The sequence below is a fragment of the Nelumbo lutea genome, chromosome 6, assembly GCF_056320005.1.
Source record: "Nelumbo lutea isolate HS-2025 chromosome 6, American lotus-T2T, whole genome shotgun sequence".
Classification (NCBI taxonomy): Eukaryota; Viridiplantae; Streptophyta; class Magnoliopsida; order Proteales; family Nelumbonaceae; genus Nelumbo; species Nelumbo lutea.
In genome coordinates this window covers 52,612,542-52,630,947 of record NC_142689.1, presented here as the reverse complement: position 1 = coordinate 52,630,947, position 18,406 = coordinate 52,612,542, and the positions used below count along the sequence as shown (strand labels likewise).

Here is an 18,406-nt window from a genome sequence, read left to right as displayed (position 1 = left end):
AAATCTTTTGTGAGACTATAGCAAACCGGACTGAGAGGGAAAGAGGGAAAGTTGATTTCGATCTCATCAACAGTGATCAACGATCAACATGGCACCAAAACCAAAGTTGCCCTTCGTGAACCACACGGATGCAAACAAAACGCGCCTCTAAAGCGCCTCATTGTGCCGCATACACGCGCACGCGCGTTACGCAATATCAAACCCCCACTCTCCTCTACTATTTCTAAAACGTGTAAGTTAGCTCATATTAAAATACAAAAAACAAAGTTTATAATTTTTCAATGTGAAACAAGTTCAAAACTAAGTTTTGTAAGAGAAAAACTAATTTTTCAATCAAGTGTGTAAGTGCAATTTCTCATGTAATTGACAAATCAAATCAATTGGACTTAATCTCTTATAAGATTAAAATCCAATACTCTGAATCTCTGACTACACTTTCTTTTTTCTTGATTACCAAATCTGGAGTTCAATTAGCCACTTGTCATAAAAAATCATGGACTGGATCATGGGCCCAGGTCCTGGAGATCCCGAGAGAATTGGCCGGGTAAAAAAACTGTATTATCTCCTTGATCAACTGTTGAGCTCGTTTGCATAAAGATCATTTCGTTGATTCTATCAGGGAACGAGTTTCCCCGTTCCCCTTTTAATTTGTTCTGTTTAGAAACTATTAGTACACGATTTACATGTCTGGCAAAACATGCAACACAAATGAGAAAACCAAACGAGCGAGCACTCAACTTGTATTTCAATTAACAGTCAAACGTCCTTGATAGTAAGAACTCGACATGCAGAAAACTCAAACGTTTTAATGAAAAGACTCAGCCGGACGAATCTGCAAAAGAACCCCTAGGTTGTTTGCATCCGTGCTCTGGAATCAGATGCTCTGAGGCTGCTCTTTTAGGTCTCAACTGCAAATTAATCAACCGTAAGAATCTAAAAAAAATATTAAAAACAGAATATTTAAAATGTAGCTCCCATGTGTGTGATGGTGATGTAATGCAAAGTGTGAAGTCAAACCTTCTCCTCAGCACGTTGATAGAACTGTCCCAAAAGAATATTCGTAGCTTCAGTTGATATAACTGGTAGGTAGTATAGAAGTTAGGCAGCGGATCCCACAAATGTATCAGAAAATCGCAAGGAATAAACAAGACAAAATAAAGAGCTGCATGACTATCGAGCTTCAACGAAACAATTTGGTACAAAACTTGCTAATCACGAATCAGTCATCTGAACCCAAATTTAGAGGACAAACCAGAGAGAACCAACTGGGTCAATGCGATATGATCAGCAGGTCAGACTAGTTTGATGGTACCAGTCAGCAATCAATAGTATTATTTGATAACTATTTTAAATTGCAAAATATCTACTTTCACTTTCATGATGTATGGTAATTAAGGGGATGTTTGGAACCGTGGCCGTTTTTCAAAAAACGGTGCCACGTCAGATCCACATAGGCGTTTCAATAAACACCCATGTATCTCATTGTTTGGTTCAGCCGATTATTAAAAAATCAGACATGCCTCGAAAATCGGGACCCCACCGATACATGAAACGCCAAGCATCGGTGAACTGTTTCCCCCAACAGTTGACTGATGTGTATCCTATGTGGTTCTTACCTGTCAGCACATACATGAAAAACAGTGATGAAAATCACCTTATTAAACAGCATAGTGTTGCTCACTGCCTATGTGGCAGAAACGTTTTTTTGTGAAAAATAGGTCTTGGAAGCATGGGCATTTTTTCTTGAAAATCGGTCCCAAAAAGCGCCCACGCTTCCAAACACCATGTAAAGACATTTAAAGTTGAGTTATTAATACAGTCCCATTCAAATATAAGATCCCTGAAATCCAAAAAAAAAAAGACCCAAAATATAATGAACTGAAGCTGTGGCAATGAAAGCTTCCTCCATGCATCTCCTTTAAATTCTAATTTAATAATTAATACAACCCTCCTATTTCGCATCATTCTTGGGCTATTCAGAATTGCCCATTTATCCAAAACCATCAACAAATATGACACCCTATGACCAAAGGAACAATGTATTATAAGCAAATGTCGAACTAATCTTTGCTCAATATGCACACAGAACATTCATTGGGAATGTGATGATTGATGATTAGATTTTGTCCATATATGGTCTCTCACATCTGCATAAAAAGATGCCACATTTGAGAGGATGCGAATTCTCTATATGAAACATGCAAGGGAAGAACTTCCCTTTTTTTCCTTAAGGGCAAAAAGCAAAGAATTTAGCAAAGAAAAATTCTGTCAACCTTCAACCATCTCATCTTCCCTAGATGCTAATGGAAATTCACAGTAAAGACCACAGAAGAATTGCAAGTTACAAAAATTTCCATTTCCAAATCATTCAATTCCTCTCCATTTGGGAACCCAAACCATGCCTTCAGACAAACCATTTATAGCAACTGCTAAAAAGAAAAAACCATTCTGCAGAAAGCTGATGCACATTTGGGAAGGAGAATGACATAAATTTCCCACCACAGACATGGTGATAAAATTAACAGAAAAGTACGGACAGGCCTAATACAGATTTGTGATTCCCACTGCAAAGCCATAAACATTTAGAAGGTCCAAAAACCATACTCTATACACCCATACCCGCCCGTGAATTGGCATCAATTCCGAACTGGCACCTACCCCAAACGTACTTTGAGCCTACAAATTGACCCTGGGGTTATCAGTCATTCTCCCTAAAATTAATTCTACCACTCTAATAATTGCTACACCATGGTTACCTTGTTCGGTATTTTGTTTTGAGTGGTCTGCCTCTCTAGCTAAACCCTTTACTTGTATCTTTCTCTTCTCTATTATTTCCAGTTAATAAAAATTCTCTGATCAATTTTTTATATTTAATTAAAAAATTCTACCTATACTTCAGTTCAGATGCTACCAATTATTTGGGATCTTCAGTGCCCTCTTGGACTCCCATAAGCTCCCTTCCACAGCCACATTAATACGGTCACATTCGGCCAGATACCCTTAGCCACATGCTCGTATATACATGAAAACCCTTTGATGTCCTTGGGCCTTGAAGATATGAGGACATTTATGCATGGCCCAAGTAAATGAGACCGCCTCAATCATATAGGGGCCAAACTCATTGTACCCATGACCAAAGGATAAAAGCAAGCTAGTCCCAATGCTAATCTCCTCCTACTTGGGGACTCAATCACAATTGGTTCTGGGGGCTAAGCCTTGAATACAATTTTTCTTTTGGAAAAGGTAAGATAAATTTATTAAATCAAACTAATAAAAGTACAAAAACAGAACCTGCCAACAACAAGGCAGGCCTGAGAACCCCCATTACAAGCACCAAATTGACTGATCTCTCAGTAACTGAGTTACATTTACGTGTCTGAATTCTGGGGTGACTGAAATCCAAGAGATCAGTTTACCAACAGCCATCTGAACTATTTCCTCAGGCCCTCTCACTCTTTGTTTAAAAATTATGTTATTTCTCTTAGACCAAATAGCCCAAATCACTGCTTCCGGGATAGAAAGCCAGACCAGTCTCCCTCTTTTCTTCAAATTACTGAGCTTCCAACTACAGAGCAACTCCTTAACTGATTTAGGCATGACCCAACATATCCCCACAGGCCACAGCCTTCAAGAAGTAATACCACACCTGGGCAGCAAACAGGCAATGAATGCAGAGACGATCCGTAGACTCCAGATGATCATCACAAAGGACACAAGACTTATCGAGGATCTGCAATAAGTCTTGTGTGGCAATACCACACCTTGAATACAATTCTTAGTTGATTAAATTAATAATACAAAAACCTGGAAAAGAAGTTGACCATCCAAGGTCCAATGGCAAGGGTGTCCAGATCCCCCCTCCCCATCTCTTATTGAAGTTAATGCGTTTTATTTTGTTCCAGCTAGGATGCCTCAAGCAAGCTCCTGCTGCAAAACTGAGACATGCCCAAGACAAAAAAGTCGATGTGCACTAGAATGCTATATTGAGCAACACCATTGCTTGCTTCTTGAAAACCGGAGTGAGTTAGCAGCATGATGAACAAAGTGAACACATTAGTGTGGTAATCAAGTGAATAGCAGCAGGCAAAGGCTCAAAAGCCAGAGATGTAGAAAGTGGGTTGAGAGTGAAGGCCTGGAAAAGGATTAGATCTGTCTTTGAGAAGAGTTCCTTGGGGTTGCTTTTTTTGGGTCGGATATGTTGAAAGTGAGTTTGAGTGTTGATGTTCTACAATCCGTTCTCTCCTGGTCGGGTTTGTGTAGATTGTGAGTGATTTGATTTTGTTGTAGGGTTTTTTTTTCCTTTTTCTCTTGGGTGGTTTCTTATCACCTTCCCCTTGTAATTGCTCTTATTTTTAATGAAATTTTATTTTAGTATAAAAAAGGCTCAAAAGCCAGTCTGGTCTAGAGCACCCATGCATGGTAACAAATGAATGTGCACACTAGCATGCAAGCAAGCTCCAATAGCAAATGATGGCACATCATTAGTGTGAATAAACCCTAGTTGTTTCTAGGTCAAAGTAGAGAAGAAGAAAGAAGAAAGAAAAGAGGAAAGAAGAAAGAAAAGAGAGAGAAGAAGAAGAAGGAGAGGAGAAGAGTATTCGGCCAGACTAGAAGAGAGGATGTACAAAAGTACCTCTCCTAGCCGACCCACTTAACTTTTATTCATAAAAAACTTGAATTACAAGAAAGACAATTCTGTCCCTCATAGAAGATGGGACACATAACTTAAACTCAGATACAATAGACATTTCACTTTCAATAAGATACACCAGAATGACCAAAATACCTGACTCGAGCATTCTAACACTCCCCCTCAAGCTGGAGAGTATATATCATATAGTCCCAGCTTGTTACAAATGTAATCTATTCTTCCCCGAGACAATCCTTTTGTGAAGATATCTGCCCATTGATTTCCTGAGCTCACATGAGATGTAGTTATTACTCCACTTATCACTTTCTCTCTCACAAAGTGACAATCCACTTCAATATGTTTAGTTCTTTCATGGAAGACAGGATTGGATGAGATGTGAACAGTAGCTTGGTTATCACATTATAGTTTCATGGGTTTGTCAATTGAGAAACCCATCTCCTGTACTAGGTTCTTCAGCCATACTAGTTCACATGTGGTATGGGCCATAGCCCTGTACTCTGCTTCCGCACTACTTGCCACCACTGTTTGCTTCTTGTTCTTCCACGTTACAAGATTGCCACCCAGAAAGGTACAATACCCTGTGGTTGACCTCCTGTCTGATATAGAGCCAGCCCAATCAGCATCTGTGTACCCTACTATCTCAAGATGTCCTCCTTTTTGGTATAACAAACCACAACCTGGAGCACCCTTTAGGTACCTAACAATTCTCAGAACAGCTTCCCAGTGAGGAACCCGGGGATGTTGCATAAACTAACTCACAACACTCACAGCAAATGATATATCTGGTCGGGTAATGGTCAGGTAGTTCAATTTTCCCACCAACCTTCTGTATCTTCCAGGATCATCAAACTCTTCGCCTACATCCACACTTAACTTCGCATTGAGTTCCATAGGAGTCTCTACTGGTTTAACACCTAACAACCCTGTTTCTTCAAGTAGATCAAGAACATATTTCCTCTGAAATAGGTTGATCCCCTGTTTTGACCTCGCAACTTCAATTCTTGAGAAATTACTTTAGCTTCCCCAGATCTTTCGTATTGAAGTGGTCCTGTAAGAATTTTTTCAGCCTGTCAATTCCATTGTTGTCACTTCCAGTTATGACAATATCATCCACATACACGACTAGCAAGATGTTTCCATCTTCCGAGTTATAGCCAAACACGGAATGATCAACCTGACACTGTTTCATCCCAAAGGCCTTCACCACTTCACTGAACCTGCCGAACCATGCACGAGGAGATTGTTTCAGTCCATAGATTGCCTTTTTGAACCTGCACACCTTACTAGCCTCCCCCTAAGCAACAAACCCTGGTAGTTGCTCCATATACACCTCCTCAACAATATCACCATGTAGGAAGGCATTTTTTATGTCAAGTTGTAGGAGAAGCCAATCATACATAGTAGCCAATGAGATCAACACCCGAACTGAACCAATTTTAGCCACAGGAGAGATGTCTCCATATAGTCCACACCATATAATTGAGAATAGCCCTTGGCCACTAACCGTGCCTTCAATCGTTCCACACTGTTATCAGGAAGATGCTTCACTGTATAGACCCATTTACACCCAACAGTGTGCTTACCAGGAGGAAGGGTGGTGAGTTCCCACGTATGATTATGTTGTAGAGCAGAGAGTTTTTCTTCCATGGCTTGTCGCCACCTTGGAGAGACAAGGGCTTCCTGTACAGTCTTGGGAATGGGAACCGATGAGAGTAATGATATAAACTTGCAATGGGAAGCAGAAAGGTGAGTAGTGGAAACATAGTCTGAAATGGGATGAGAAGTACAAGTACGTTTACCTTTCCGCAAAGCATTAGGAAGATGAAGATCTGAGGGAGAAGGGGCACTAGCAGGATCTGTCGATGGGTGCTGAAGTGGAGGAGGAACCGAAGCACTTCTGCGAGTATACACTTGAGTAATTGGCGACCTCTCTGTAGTAACCGGCATATGATGTGCATCTGCAGTAGAAGTGGGAACTACGGGAAGGGGGTCCACAACTGGAATAGGAAGAGGAACCACAGAGGGAGAAGAAGAGACCCCGACATTGGAGAAAACGGGAACTGATTCAAAGAAGGTGACATCAGGGCACACAAACGATTTATGAAACTTAGGGTTATAACACTTGTACCATTTCTGAGTCCTTGAGTAGCCAAGAAAAATACACTTTGTAGCCCGAGCATCTAGCTTGTCTACTCCAAGACCCAAGTGCTGAACCAAACAAACACAGCCAAAGACTCTTGAGGTGAGAGGAAAGGGAGACAAAGTGGGGAACAACATGGAGAAAGGGGATTGACTTCCAAGGATTGACATGGGCATCCGATTTATCAAAAAACATGATGTAAGAACAGCATCACTCCAAAAATGCTTTGGGACATGCATATTGATCATCAAGGACCGAGCAGTTTCAAGAAGATGTCTATTTTTCCGTTCAGCTACACCGTTTTGTTGTGGGGTGTAGGCACAAGAAGTTTGATGAATTATTCCATAATGTTCTAGGTATTGCTGAAATGATGAGGAGATGTATTCTTTGGCATTATCGGAGCGAAGTATTTTCATATGAACACCAAATTGAGTGCGTATTTCAGCATGAAATTTCTGAAAAATAGAGAACAATTCACTACAGTCTTTCATAAGATAGATCCATGTCATTCTTGAAAAGTCATCAACAAAGATTACAAAATACTTAAACCCATTGTATGACACCACTTTAACTGGACCCCATACATCAGAATGAACTAAAACAAAAGGACTTGAGACACGACTATCAGTTCTTGGACTAAATGAGACTCGATGATGTTTTCCCAACTGACATGACTCACAATCTAATGATAAAAGATGACTCGAGGAAGAAACTAGCAACTTCAAAGCCTTTAGAGAGGGATGACTAAGTCTGCAGTGCCATTGGAGAGGAGTAAGAGACGACTAAAAAGTCACTAGAGGGCCACCATCATCAAGGTAATACAAACCACCGGCTTCATGCCCTCCACCAATCTTCATCCCCGTCTTGAGATCCTGAAACACACAAGAAGAATGATAGAAGGTTATAGAACAATTAAGGGACTTGGTTAATCTACTAACAGACATAAGGTTAAAAGGGAACTTAGGAACATATAGAACAGATGCTAAAGACAATGAGGAGAGATCAACATCATCAACACCACAAATAGGAGATGTAGAACCATTAGCAAGTGTAACTGTCTGAGATGTGGAGGTGCAAGAAAGGGAAGAAAATACATCAGGAGTCCCAGACATATGGTCCGAGGCGCCAAAATCAATGATCCAGGGTGAAGCTTTGGAAGCTAAACAAGTCATACCTGAATGGGCAAGTGTAGTTGTGTTCTGCTGAGTTGTTTGAAGGAACTGCTCATATATTGCCTGTGGTACACTCACCATTTCTTGCCCGGAAGCACAAGTGGGTGTGGAGGGGGTTGGTGCAGTTTGCTGGCCTTCAGTAATTGTGCTACTACTCTTAAATGTAACATGGTTAGCCCAAGTGTTGGGTGGACCACGCAAATCATAGCAGAAATTAACTGTGTGCCCCTCTAAGCCACAATGTGTACATTTTCTCTGAGCATTACCCCTTCCTTTTCCACGGCCTCCCCCTGACTCATGGCCTCCAGTCCGGCCACTGGCCCGGTTAAACATGTGTCCACCACGGTTGATTGGAGGGCCACTGCTGCCACCACCACTTCTACTTCCACGACCACTCCTTTTAGTCACTACCAAACCAAATCTATCAGAGAAGGAAGAATGTTCCACTGGCTCAATGGATGTCCTCTTAAGACGGGCAAAAGCTTCTTCAAGTGAGGGGAGAGCTGATCCCCCCAATATCTGTGCTCTGACAGGCTCATACTCAGCCTTCAAGCCCACAAGAAACCTAATCACATCAAGTTGTTCACGTTGCTGTTGTTGGATCTGGACATCTGATGTGAGAGGGTGATACACATTTAGCTCATTGCGGATGTTTCTCAAATTTGCATAATACTCTTCTAAACTTTGACTTCCTTGCTTCAAATTGAAGTACTCTTGGTATAACTGATATACCCTAGTTGTATTGTTTGTCCAAAGTACAACTTTTTAGCATGATCCCAGATCTCTTTGGCTGTATCTAGGAACATGAAGTTCACACTAATCTTTGGTTCCATGTTGTTCCAAAGCCATGTCATTATCTGTGCATCATCTTGTTCACAATCACTGAATCCAGGAGAATCAGAGGAAGGTTTCTCCTCCCTCACATGTTTTACTTTCCTCCTGGCCTTCAAGAACACCTCCACAGATTTTGCCCATGGTACATAGTTCTCACCATTCAACTTGATGGATGTCATTTGAACACTTAGATAATCTGAGGAGAGCATGATGCATGTTTTGTTGTCATTCCCAACTACAGTTGAAGCCATCTCAATTATGTCTCCTCTGAATATACACCACAGTCTCACACTTGTCACAAGACTTATCTCACTTACAATACCACCAACCCACTTTCTTCAACTGCACATTACACACTACACTCTAAAGCTGAAATCATTCAGTCAACACATCAAACACTTGGACTGCACACTGCAGGACCATTTACCACCAACACACCACTACTGAAATTACTCAATCATTTCATCGAACACTTGTTCTGCAAACTGCAGAACTGATTACACACAAGGTCTAGGGGTTCACTTTTAAGCATTTAAAAACATAGATATGTCAGCCACCACAACACAGTCAACACCACACCACTGCTGTCGTGGACATCAGCAATCTACCACTCTTCTTTCAGCACACATGTGAGCAAGAAAACACACAAAGAAAACATGACTGATATGTGTATCAATTTCACCCAGCACCACAACAACTAACTTTCGAAGCACACAAAAAAAATCAGCATTCACAGTCCATTTCTGAACACACAACAGCAGTGTCCATACCTGTATACGACCAGCCCTCTTCGTACACTGAATAGAGGGTCTAGTATACCACTTCAACGACCACCGCAGCACCGGCCAGAGGCATTCTCACCTCCAGGCCCTCAAAACGACAACTCCTTTTCAGCCCTTTATCGAGTCTTCAATCAAATCAGTTGTAGGATGATGAAACCTACTGCAAAGCTGGCGGCAAACCCAGGAAGAAGACAGCAGCAAGAAAACGAACACCAGACCTTAATGCTCTGATACCATGTGAATAAACCCTAGTTGTTTCTAGGTCAAAGTAGAGAAGAAGAAAGAAGAAAGAAAAGAGAAAGAAGAAGAAGAAGGAGAGGAGAAGAGTATTCGGCCAGACTAGAAGAGAGGGTGTACAAAAGTACCTCTCCTAGCCAACCCACTTAACTTTTATTCATAAAAAACTTGAGTTACAAGAAAGACAATTATGTCCCTCATAGAAGATGGGACACATAACTTAAACTCAGATACAATAGACATTTCACTTTCAATAAGATACACCAGAATGATCAAAATACCCCTGACTCGAGCATTCTAACAATTAGCAAAGATGGGTCCTAGTGAAAAGGTCCAACATTCTAACAAATACACTACATAGGAGTTTGTTCTTTCTTTGATGGGACCAAGTGCTAAAATCAGAAAGAAAAAACATTATCCGTTCTCTCATCAAGAGGAGAGGGATCTTTGTTTGACCTTTATTTTGTTAATATCGTCTTTGGATTACCAATCTTGTTTTGCTATTTCAGATTCCTTTTCTATGAAAAATGGCAAAATTCATTAATATAAAATGTCACATATATTTATCCAAGAAACTGTGTATCTGATATACAAAGGAAGAAATAGAGTCCAAGGCACACTAAAAGAAAAGAACCAGGGCTGCTCAATGACCAATCAAATCAATATACAGAAACATTATCCCAGGCTAGCTCACTCAATGCACCTTAGTGCATTACTTTGCAAGACTATCAACTATAGAGCTGATAAATCTAGGAATACAATGGAAAAGAAAATCAGTCTATAAGCCAAAGATTTCACATTCTAATTTGGCAGTATAATGCCCATACTATCCTTCACCTATCCTATCAATATATGGAAGCATCAACAACAACTTTCTGGTGGCCCCATAGATACTGATGGTAGATTGCGAACATGCATCGGTCATAAAAGTTCAGCTCTTCTCAACTCCCAAAGGCCCCTAGGTTGCCTATAGAGCAACTGTCAAAGTTTATCTTAATAGAATTCTCAGGACAGGAACCAAATCACCACTATCTCTTCTCTATAGAATATGATTTCTCATTCAAGACCACTCAATCACAATAGATTTCATTCATATATAAAGATCTCCAATATTTGTATGCAATGTATGGCCCCAATAATCAAAGGATCAATCATAGACTGATAGGATATCTTCTTTTCCAGTGTTCCAGCATTCCTTTCTTCCATGTACCTCAAAATGCCACATTTATTTTTGATAAATGAGTGAATTTTATTACACCAGCAAATAAGAGTTACATGCAACCCGTGGAAAGGCACGAGATGCGACATTTACTTTAAAGCTAATTACAGAATTATAAGTACGAAAGAAATTACACTGAAACCCAAAATAAAGTATCCTAGGAAACCCCTTGTTTTGCAAGTGAATCAGCCAATGAGTTTGCTGATCTGCCTACACACTGGACTTTGATTGTCATATTCCTTGTTAACCATTTAACCTTTTTCAGAAGATCTCTAAAACCCCAAATCACAGTGTCTGGGTCCTTCAGCCAACCCACTATCACCTGGGAATCCCCTTCAATAATCAAATGCTCTATGTCTAGCTGATTTGCAATCTGGATTCCTTGTACAACAACCAGTAATTCGGCCCTTAAAGAGTCTCCCACACCCGCAGGACCTGAGTACAAAGATATCACGTTACTATCTTTGTTTCTCAGCACTCCTCCTATGCCTGAAAGTCATGGATTTCCTCGGCTACTTCCATCAAATTTCAGCTTGATAAACTCCTCCCCGGTGGCATTCATTCAACCCCATATCTGTCCTTCCTAGTAGAAGTATTAGCCACTGCTAACCAACTTCTCCATGGGTCATCAAAAGAGTATGCATCAAAGATCTTTAGAGTTTTCGGCCACTGAATTGCCCTTGTCAAAATATATTCTTTAACTTCCGAGAAGCTCCTTTCTTTTTCACAAATGATTTTGGTGTTCCTTTCTTCTCAAACTGTCCACAACAAAGCTGCTCTTATGCACTTCCACATAATTCTCCCTCTCTTTGTGTGCCATTCAAAAATAGACAAACTAAACAACAAACTAGTATCAGATGGCAGGTTCCACCTACACTCAAACAACGTAAGAATCCAATTCCATAAAGTTGTAGCGAAGGAGCAAAAGATCAATAAGTGGTGGCGGTCCTCATTCTGAGATTTACAAATAACACACCAATTAGGGGATAAGCACCAATTTACAAAGAACACCTCAAAATGCCACATTAAGGATACATATAATCTCCTTGCACCAAGGGAACACAAAGTTGAATACCAGCCTCTAATAAATGCCATACGTATTCTTGTGACTAAAATGTCAAATACTGAGATTTAGTAGTAAAGTTTTACCAGATTTAAGACAGAAAAATAATGGATAACAAGATGTTCACTAACACCAAATCCCCTTCAACCATGCAAAAAGCAAGCAGCAAACCCCCATCCCCAGTATGTTAGCAGGGCATATTACGTCTGACTTCTTTTTAACAGCTCCCAAGCAAGGCCCAAAGTATTGATGCAATACACCAGATATGTTACCATTTGAGACACAACCATAATGGATAAAAATGTGCCCACTGAATCCCCTTCAACCATGCAAAAGCAGCAAACTCCCATATCAGGCATATTATATCGTAATTTTGGCCCATCAATACACTAAATAACAACTGTTTCAGGAATTGACAACTTTCAGGGCGTAGGCAGGCCAAAGACTGACCCCTGTAAAATTTTGAAAAAGAAAGAAAGTTGTGTACCTTTGAAACACCTGATATACACAAGTTGATGCATATCAGGTGTACCAACACTTTGAACCTTGCTTCCAAGTACTAATGTTCCTATGAGCCATATTCCAGCAAAAAAGTTGGAAAGCATATTGGAATGTTATCTTCCTTTTTAAGTCCTTTTATGGTGTCCTCTAAGGCCTGGCTGCAGATTTCCTTCCCATGGAAGAGGATACGGAAGTGCCATGTTCCTCCTGAGATCTAATTATTCATTTGGAAGAACTTTGGAGAACACATGCAGTTATGCAAAGGAGTTGATCATCCATCTACTATTGTACTGTTGATAAAAAGCTGAGGAATGGGCTCACTTTCTAGTTTCTACAGTTTTTCGGAAAGATTTGCCTTCTCTTATTTCTTCCTGACTGATGAGAGAGTACTGTGGACATTGGACAATCCTTCAGAACCTCTTTTCCTATGCTCCTTGTAAACTGTAAAGGATCCTAGAAAGAGATAAATAGCAGGATATTTGAAAGGAAGCATTCATCCACCGGTACACTATTTGGAAAAGTTGAAAGAACTTAAATAAGATGAGCAGTAATGTTGAAGGACTTTGAAATGCTTCGTTTTGAACATTTCAGGCTGAATTAGGAGAGTATACTTTCTGAATTTTGATGTATAGAATTAATTATATGTATCCGCATGTTATGGTTTTACAGCCGACCCGATATAGTTGGGATAAGGCATGGATGATGATGATGATGATGATGATGTGCATGTTATAGTTTTATCTCATTATCCATGTAAAGATCATAGTATTTTCTCCATATTCCTTAGTTCTATTTCACATTCTTTGAGCTCCCATCTTTAGTTGCCACTTTTGCATGTTAAGAATGTTCATTGGTAAAGCTTTTGCGCTAGTCAATGCCAAGGCATAAAGTTAGCAAACTGAACCACCAAATACTCAAACAACTCAATATCTAATTAGCTATTCTCTAGAAACACCAGAAGGTTGTGATTTGAAATATATGGATTTATCTAGCATTGCATATAGTAGAAAACCTCAATCCTTCTAGATCTTAGGTATATATATGTTATTTGAATAATTTGATATTTATGTATCTTACACTACTACACAGTTTAAGCATGCAATTGATGATATTTACATGATGACTGAATTGTCTTGAAGATCCAATCAGCATGTCCAACAACCTTCGCCATGTCCAATCAGGACAAAGGTATCCACACTGATTATAATTATCTATCATCTAGCACTAGTACATGGTTTAAACATGCAATTGATGATATTTACATGATAACTGAATTGTCTTGAACACCCAATCAGCATGTGCAACAACCTTTTCCATGTCCATTCATCAAAAAAAACCTTTTCCATGTCCAATCAGGACAAAGGTATTCAACTAACATATCTACAAGATGGTTTGACAAAAACTTCAAAATTTCTTGTCAACCACTAAAGCTTGCATTCTTGACTTGCAACAGAATATAAGGAACCAGAACAATAGCTACAGCATATCACAAAGTATGAACTTCTAGCATGAAACTTCCAATACTATGCAACCAAGAATTATACTATAAACCCATTTAGCAGAATTAATTTAAAATTTAACGTTTTTAAAACCACATTTCAAGAAAAAGTAGATGCTAGCAAGAAAATGATAGGGTGAGATAAACAATCTATTTCTAACCTTGATTAGGGGGTGGAACAGTCCGATTATGAGTAGGATGATAAGTGGCAGGTGTAATCTTCTGAAAAGAAACAAGAACATGAATTAAGGCCTATACCAAAAAGAAAATTGCCAGGATGCAAACTTGTTACTTTCTTTGTTTTTCAATTAAAATAAACTGAAACCACAAATTATAACCTCTACCAAAATCTTATGAGAAATTGAGAATATGCTTTCAGAAATGGGCAAACACTAATGAACAGCTAATAAGAAAAATCCATCATCTTGAAAGACTTACCAGAAACAACAGGAGGAAATAGTTGCGGAAGTAATCGCAGTTAGACAGGCAATTGAAAAGTGAAGGTAAGCACCATGACAAAGAAAAATGAAAATGCGGAAGCATTACCAAAATGACTCTCTTAAGAAAGAAAGTATTTTTAGGAGAACCCTGTTTACCTGTTATATTAAATCTCTAGTTTATATAAAATCTTATTTTGTTTAGTGTTTATAAAAGACCATTATTTGTCATTTTACTAAATTTCCTTTTGCTATCATTTTTTTATCAAGAACAACTAGAAATTTTATTAATGTAAATATGGTAGTATCCCTGCACATTTGACTAGTGACAGGGGAGAGAAATAAACTTTCAATCATACAGCATGCAACTGAGAAAAAATTAAAAGTACACAATTCAGAATTAATACTACTGCAGGAACTGCCAGACCTGGACCCCCCCCCAAACACAGATTGACCTCCCCATCCCATCCCTTGCTAATCAATCAGCTAGAGAACACTGGCCACCCTGGGAGTCCAGTTGAAAAAGCTGTTAAGTGAAGTAGCCAAAATCTTAGTATCTCTAATCAAAAACCTAAGATGCCAAGGGCTCTCTTTAAGGACATCTATTACACAGCAATCTCCTCCTTAAAAACTAGAAAGTGCCGAAAATAGAATATATGAGATTTTCCTTTTTCTTGGCTGTGATAGGAGCTGTATAGTTAGAAGAAAGTTCTTCAAGTTTGTACTTTGTAGAACATATAGGTCACTAGTAATAGGCATTTTATAATATTCATTTTCTTTTTCTTTTTCTTTTTTTTTTTTTGAGGGGGGGGAGGGAGAGAGGTGCAAATCTAGGGTCTATAAAATGGAGAACTTTTGTTTTCTAATTGCCTACTGTCCTGAAATGAAGTGTTGCTAGTTGTGGGGTTAAACCGAGCAATCTAGTACTAAACTGGTAAGCTTTTCATATTATACTTACTTGAAAATCTCAAAAATGGTGATGGTCTCCCTGATTTCTTTATAAGGAAACTTTGAAATAATAAAAGAGAAGTGGATAACCAGTGCATTAGATCAAAGCTATAAACAAGAAACTCATGGTAAAACTTTACTACCAAAGGAATTCAACAAGCATAGATACTTTGTAATGTAAAAATGGATTACCTGTGAGCTAGATTTGTATAATGACCATAGGCATTTTACAATCTTTTTTTTTCCAACCTTATTGGGAAAGAAAGACCTTAACCGGTTTAAACCTAACAGATGAATTTGATGGCCACAAATTTTCTCCTTATTTAATTAATAGCCATCAGCACTGAAGGAATTCTTTTACTATAAATAATAAGTTTTCAACGGATAAACTAAAGCATCAATACATAATATTAAAGGATCTCCTCTAATAGTATATACTAGTCTCCACAGTACCATTGTAACTCGCGCTCCAACAGGAGGTCTTTTCTCACATAAAGATTTCAGGTCGATTACCAATTCTCAGTCGATTACTCGATTGTATAATAATTATAAAAAAAAAAAAATCGACCTCAAAATTCGCAATACAAGAAAGTAAATATACTGCAAACCCTGATTTTGCACGAAAAGAAAGCTAGCAAAGCAAAGGGACCGAAACTACAAAAACCGTGCAAAGTTCGGAAAAATGAAAGAGACGGAGAGAGAGGAATCGAATCAAGGCGAAAACTCGTAAATTAAAGTATACGGAAGACGTGATCGTACTTTTAGTCAGCTAAAATTAGGAAACAAAACGAAGATATTAACATAAAGCTAGTTCTTACAGAGGGATTGGAGGGATCCGACGGTCGAAGTTGGCTGAAATTGTGAGGATTGTATGAAGGCCAATCACCAAGCATAGACCCCATCAAAAGCTGCTCTAGAAAAGTGAAGACGATCGAGGAGAGAGAGAGAGAGAGAGAGAGAGAGAGAGAGAGAGCTAGAGCTCCATTCTAGAGAGCGAAGGAGAGAGGAAGCCCGGGAGGGGAAAAAAACAGGAAAATAAGAGGGAAACGGAATGTTTACAGTTTTTTACCAGGTGGAGAAGCGGAACAGACCAAACTGCCCTCCCTGGAAATCAAACGTAGAATTACTGGAAACTCCTCCTTGTGCGTCCTCTGGAGTCTGGGAGTTTTTCACCGTGGCCCGTGGGAGAATTATTAGTTGGAATAAATTGCCGAAACCTCCTTTTTTAAGTTTTTCACCGTTGCTGAAACCTCCCTAAGTTCGGTAATTGCAATGAAGTAGACTGCTTTTGTTAAAATAACTAGAGAATGATAATTAGATTGCTTTTGTTAACCCTCCCTAAGTCATCGGCCCAGTATCCCGACGGCCCAGCGCAGTTTCCGGACGGCTTGTACATGCTTTTAATCCCGCGGGTTTGAAATCGAGCCCAAAACATTAAATCCGAATAATTTTTGGGCCAGACTGGGGATTTGCAAAAAAAACTCAGCCCGAGCCTAAATCGGCCCGACTTTTAATATAATATAAAATATAAGTATTTTATTTAGGATAAATTTCTTAAATTATCCTTATGATTTATTTAATTGACTAGCTCTACCCTTACTATTTGAAAATTGACTACTCTTTCTAACAATTGACTAAGTGTACTCTTAACCATTAAACATGGACACAAAAGGTCAAATGCCTTTTATACCCCCTATATGAAGTTACATTTTTATCCCTGATTTTAACTTAAGTCAATCCCTCTCAGACACTAACCCCATCTATCGAAAGAGAAGAGGGACGAGTGCCATCCATCGACAGCCTGACGTTGCCATTGCCACCAACGGCGGTCGCTGCAAATACCGAACAGTAGAGGTTCGGTAGAAGTCTGATGGAGGTCAATGAGTTTTTTTTTTCTTAACACCCCTTTTTGTTTGTTTAGCATCAATAAACCCTAAACAATACTGAGGTCGGTGAGTTTTTTGTTTTTTACTGAAGGAATCTATAGTGTCTTACTAGAACACAGTCTGTTCTTTGTCGATTTTGCGGGGTTTTTTTTTTTCCGCTTTTGTAGTGAGTTCTACAGACGAACTGAGTGTGCTCTTTATTGAAATCTGTAGTTTTCTGAAATATGTACAAATACCTTGTCTGTGGTAGGGGATCATTTCTTTGTGATTTGTGTGTGGTAAGGGACCATACTTTGAGATTCGTGGCCTATGGCCGCATTCACATCGGTTCTTAGACCGAGTCATATGGCGGTTTTGAGACTCATGTGTTGCTACAGTGCAAACATTAGATCCACACGTGACTACTTCAGAAAGAAAATATTGTGTTGCCAATACAACTCCATGTATCCGACGAAATGCCTGAACCGCCTAGGATGTCTTATTAAAAATACAGGATAATGCAAGCTTGAGCAACACTTGTACATAGGCTATTTTTTACCTATTCTGAAAGATAAGTTGTATATGTCCTTTCTCCCATTAAATATGCTGTTGTAGCCTTTATAACTGTTTTGTTACTAACAAATATACTTAAATTTAAATAATGGGCAAACTAGAATGATGTCAAAAGTCTTAACAACCAACTCACTTCCTAAGTCACTAATCGAGTTAGCCTTTCCCTCTTTGGCTCTCTTCAATCTTCATCATATTCCCACTCTTACAGTTCTCAAGCTAGCAACCATGGACACCAATGATTCAACAACCAGCAATATCCAACAGTAGCAAGTCGGCGACAAGCTAGTAGTGGCAAGCGATAGGCCTGCAACCATTCTTTTTCGCCTTCTCCAATGAACCAGCTATCATCGTCTTTTGCCTTCTCGAGCAAGTAGCAGCGATAACCAGTGATCTCAGGTAGTCGCAGACAAGTCATCTATGTGTGTAGACCTGTTCATGGGCCGGGTAGCTCGATGGCCCGGCCCGGCCCGCACCGCACCCCGGTTG

At 39.4% G+C, this 18,406-nt stretch overlaps 1 protein-coding gene across 2 annotated transcripts; it reads right to left on the bottom strand.

Annotated features, from left to right (window-relative positions):
- Window positions 1-586: 586 nt before the first annotated feature.
- LOC148848903 (DET1- and DDB1-associated protein 1-like) lies at window positions 587-16,890 on the bottom strand. Of its 2 annotated transcripts, none has more exons than XM_088951458.1 (4): window positions 16,301-16,890; window positions 14,259-14,319; window positions 1,018-1,079; window positions 587-908 (listed from the first exon to the last, which is right to left on the bottom strand). In XM_088951458.1, exons 1-4 carry the CDS (start codon window positions 16,382-16,384, stop codon window positions 819-821), a joined length of 297 nt encoding a protein of 98 aa, XP_088807584.1. In that variant the 5' UTR covers window positions 16,385-16,890; the 3' UTR covers window positions 587-818. The 2 variants fall into 2 exon arrangements, with proteins under 2 accessions (XP_088807584.1, XP_088807585.1); XM_088951459.1 differs by having other exon boundaries at window positions 14,259-14,316; window positions 16,301-16,519.
- Between the last annotated feature and the right edge of the window lie 1,516 nt (window positions 16,891-18,406).

Coding starts and splice junctions, on each gene's coding strand:
- LOC148848903 (XM_088951458.1), bottom strand. CDS start 16,384: ATGGGGTCTATGCTTGGTGATTGGCCTTCATACAATCCTCACAATTTC. Junction 14,320..16,300: donor CGGATCCCTCCAATCCCTCT/GTAAGAACTAGC, acceptor GTTTCTTTTCAG/AAGATTACACCTGCCACTTA. Junction 909..1,017: donor ATCAACGTGCTGAGGAGAAG/GTTTGACTTCAC, acceptor ATTAATTTGCAG/TTGAGACCTAAAAGAGCAGC.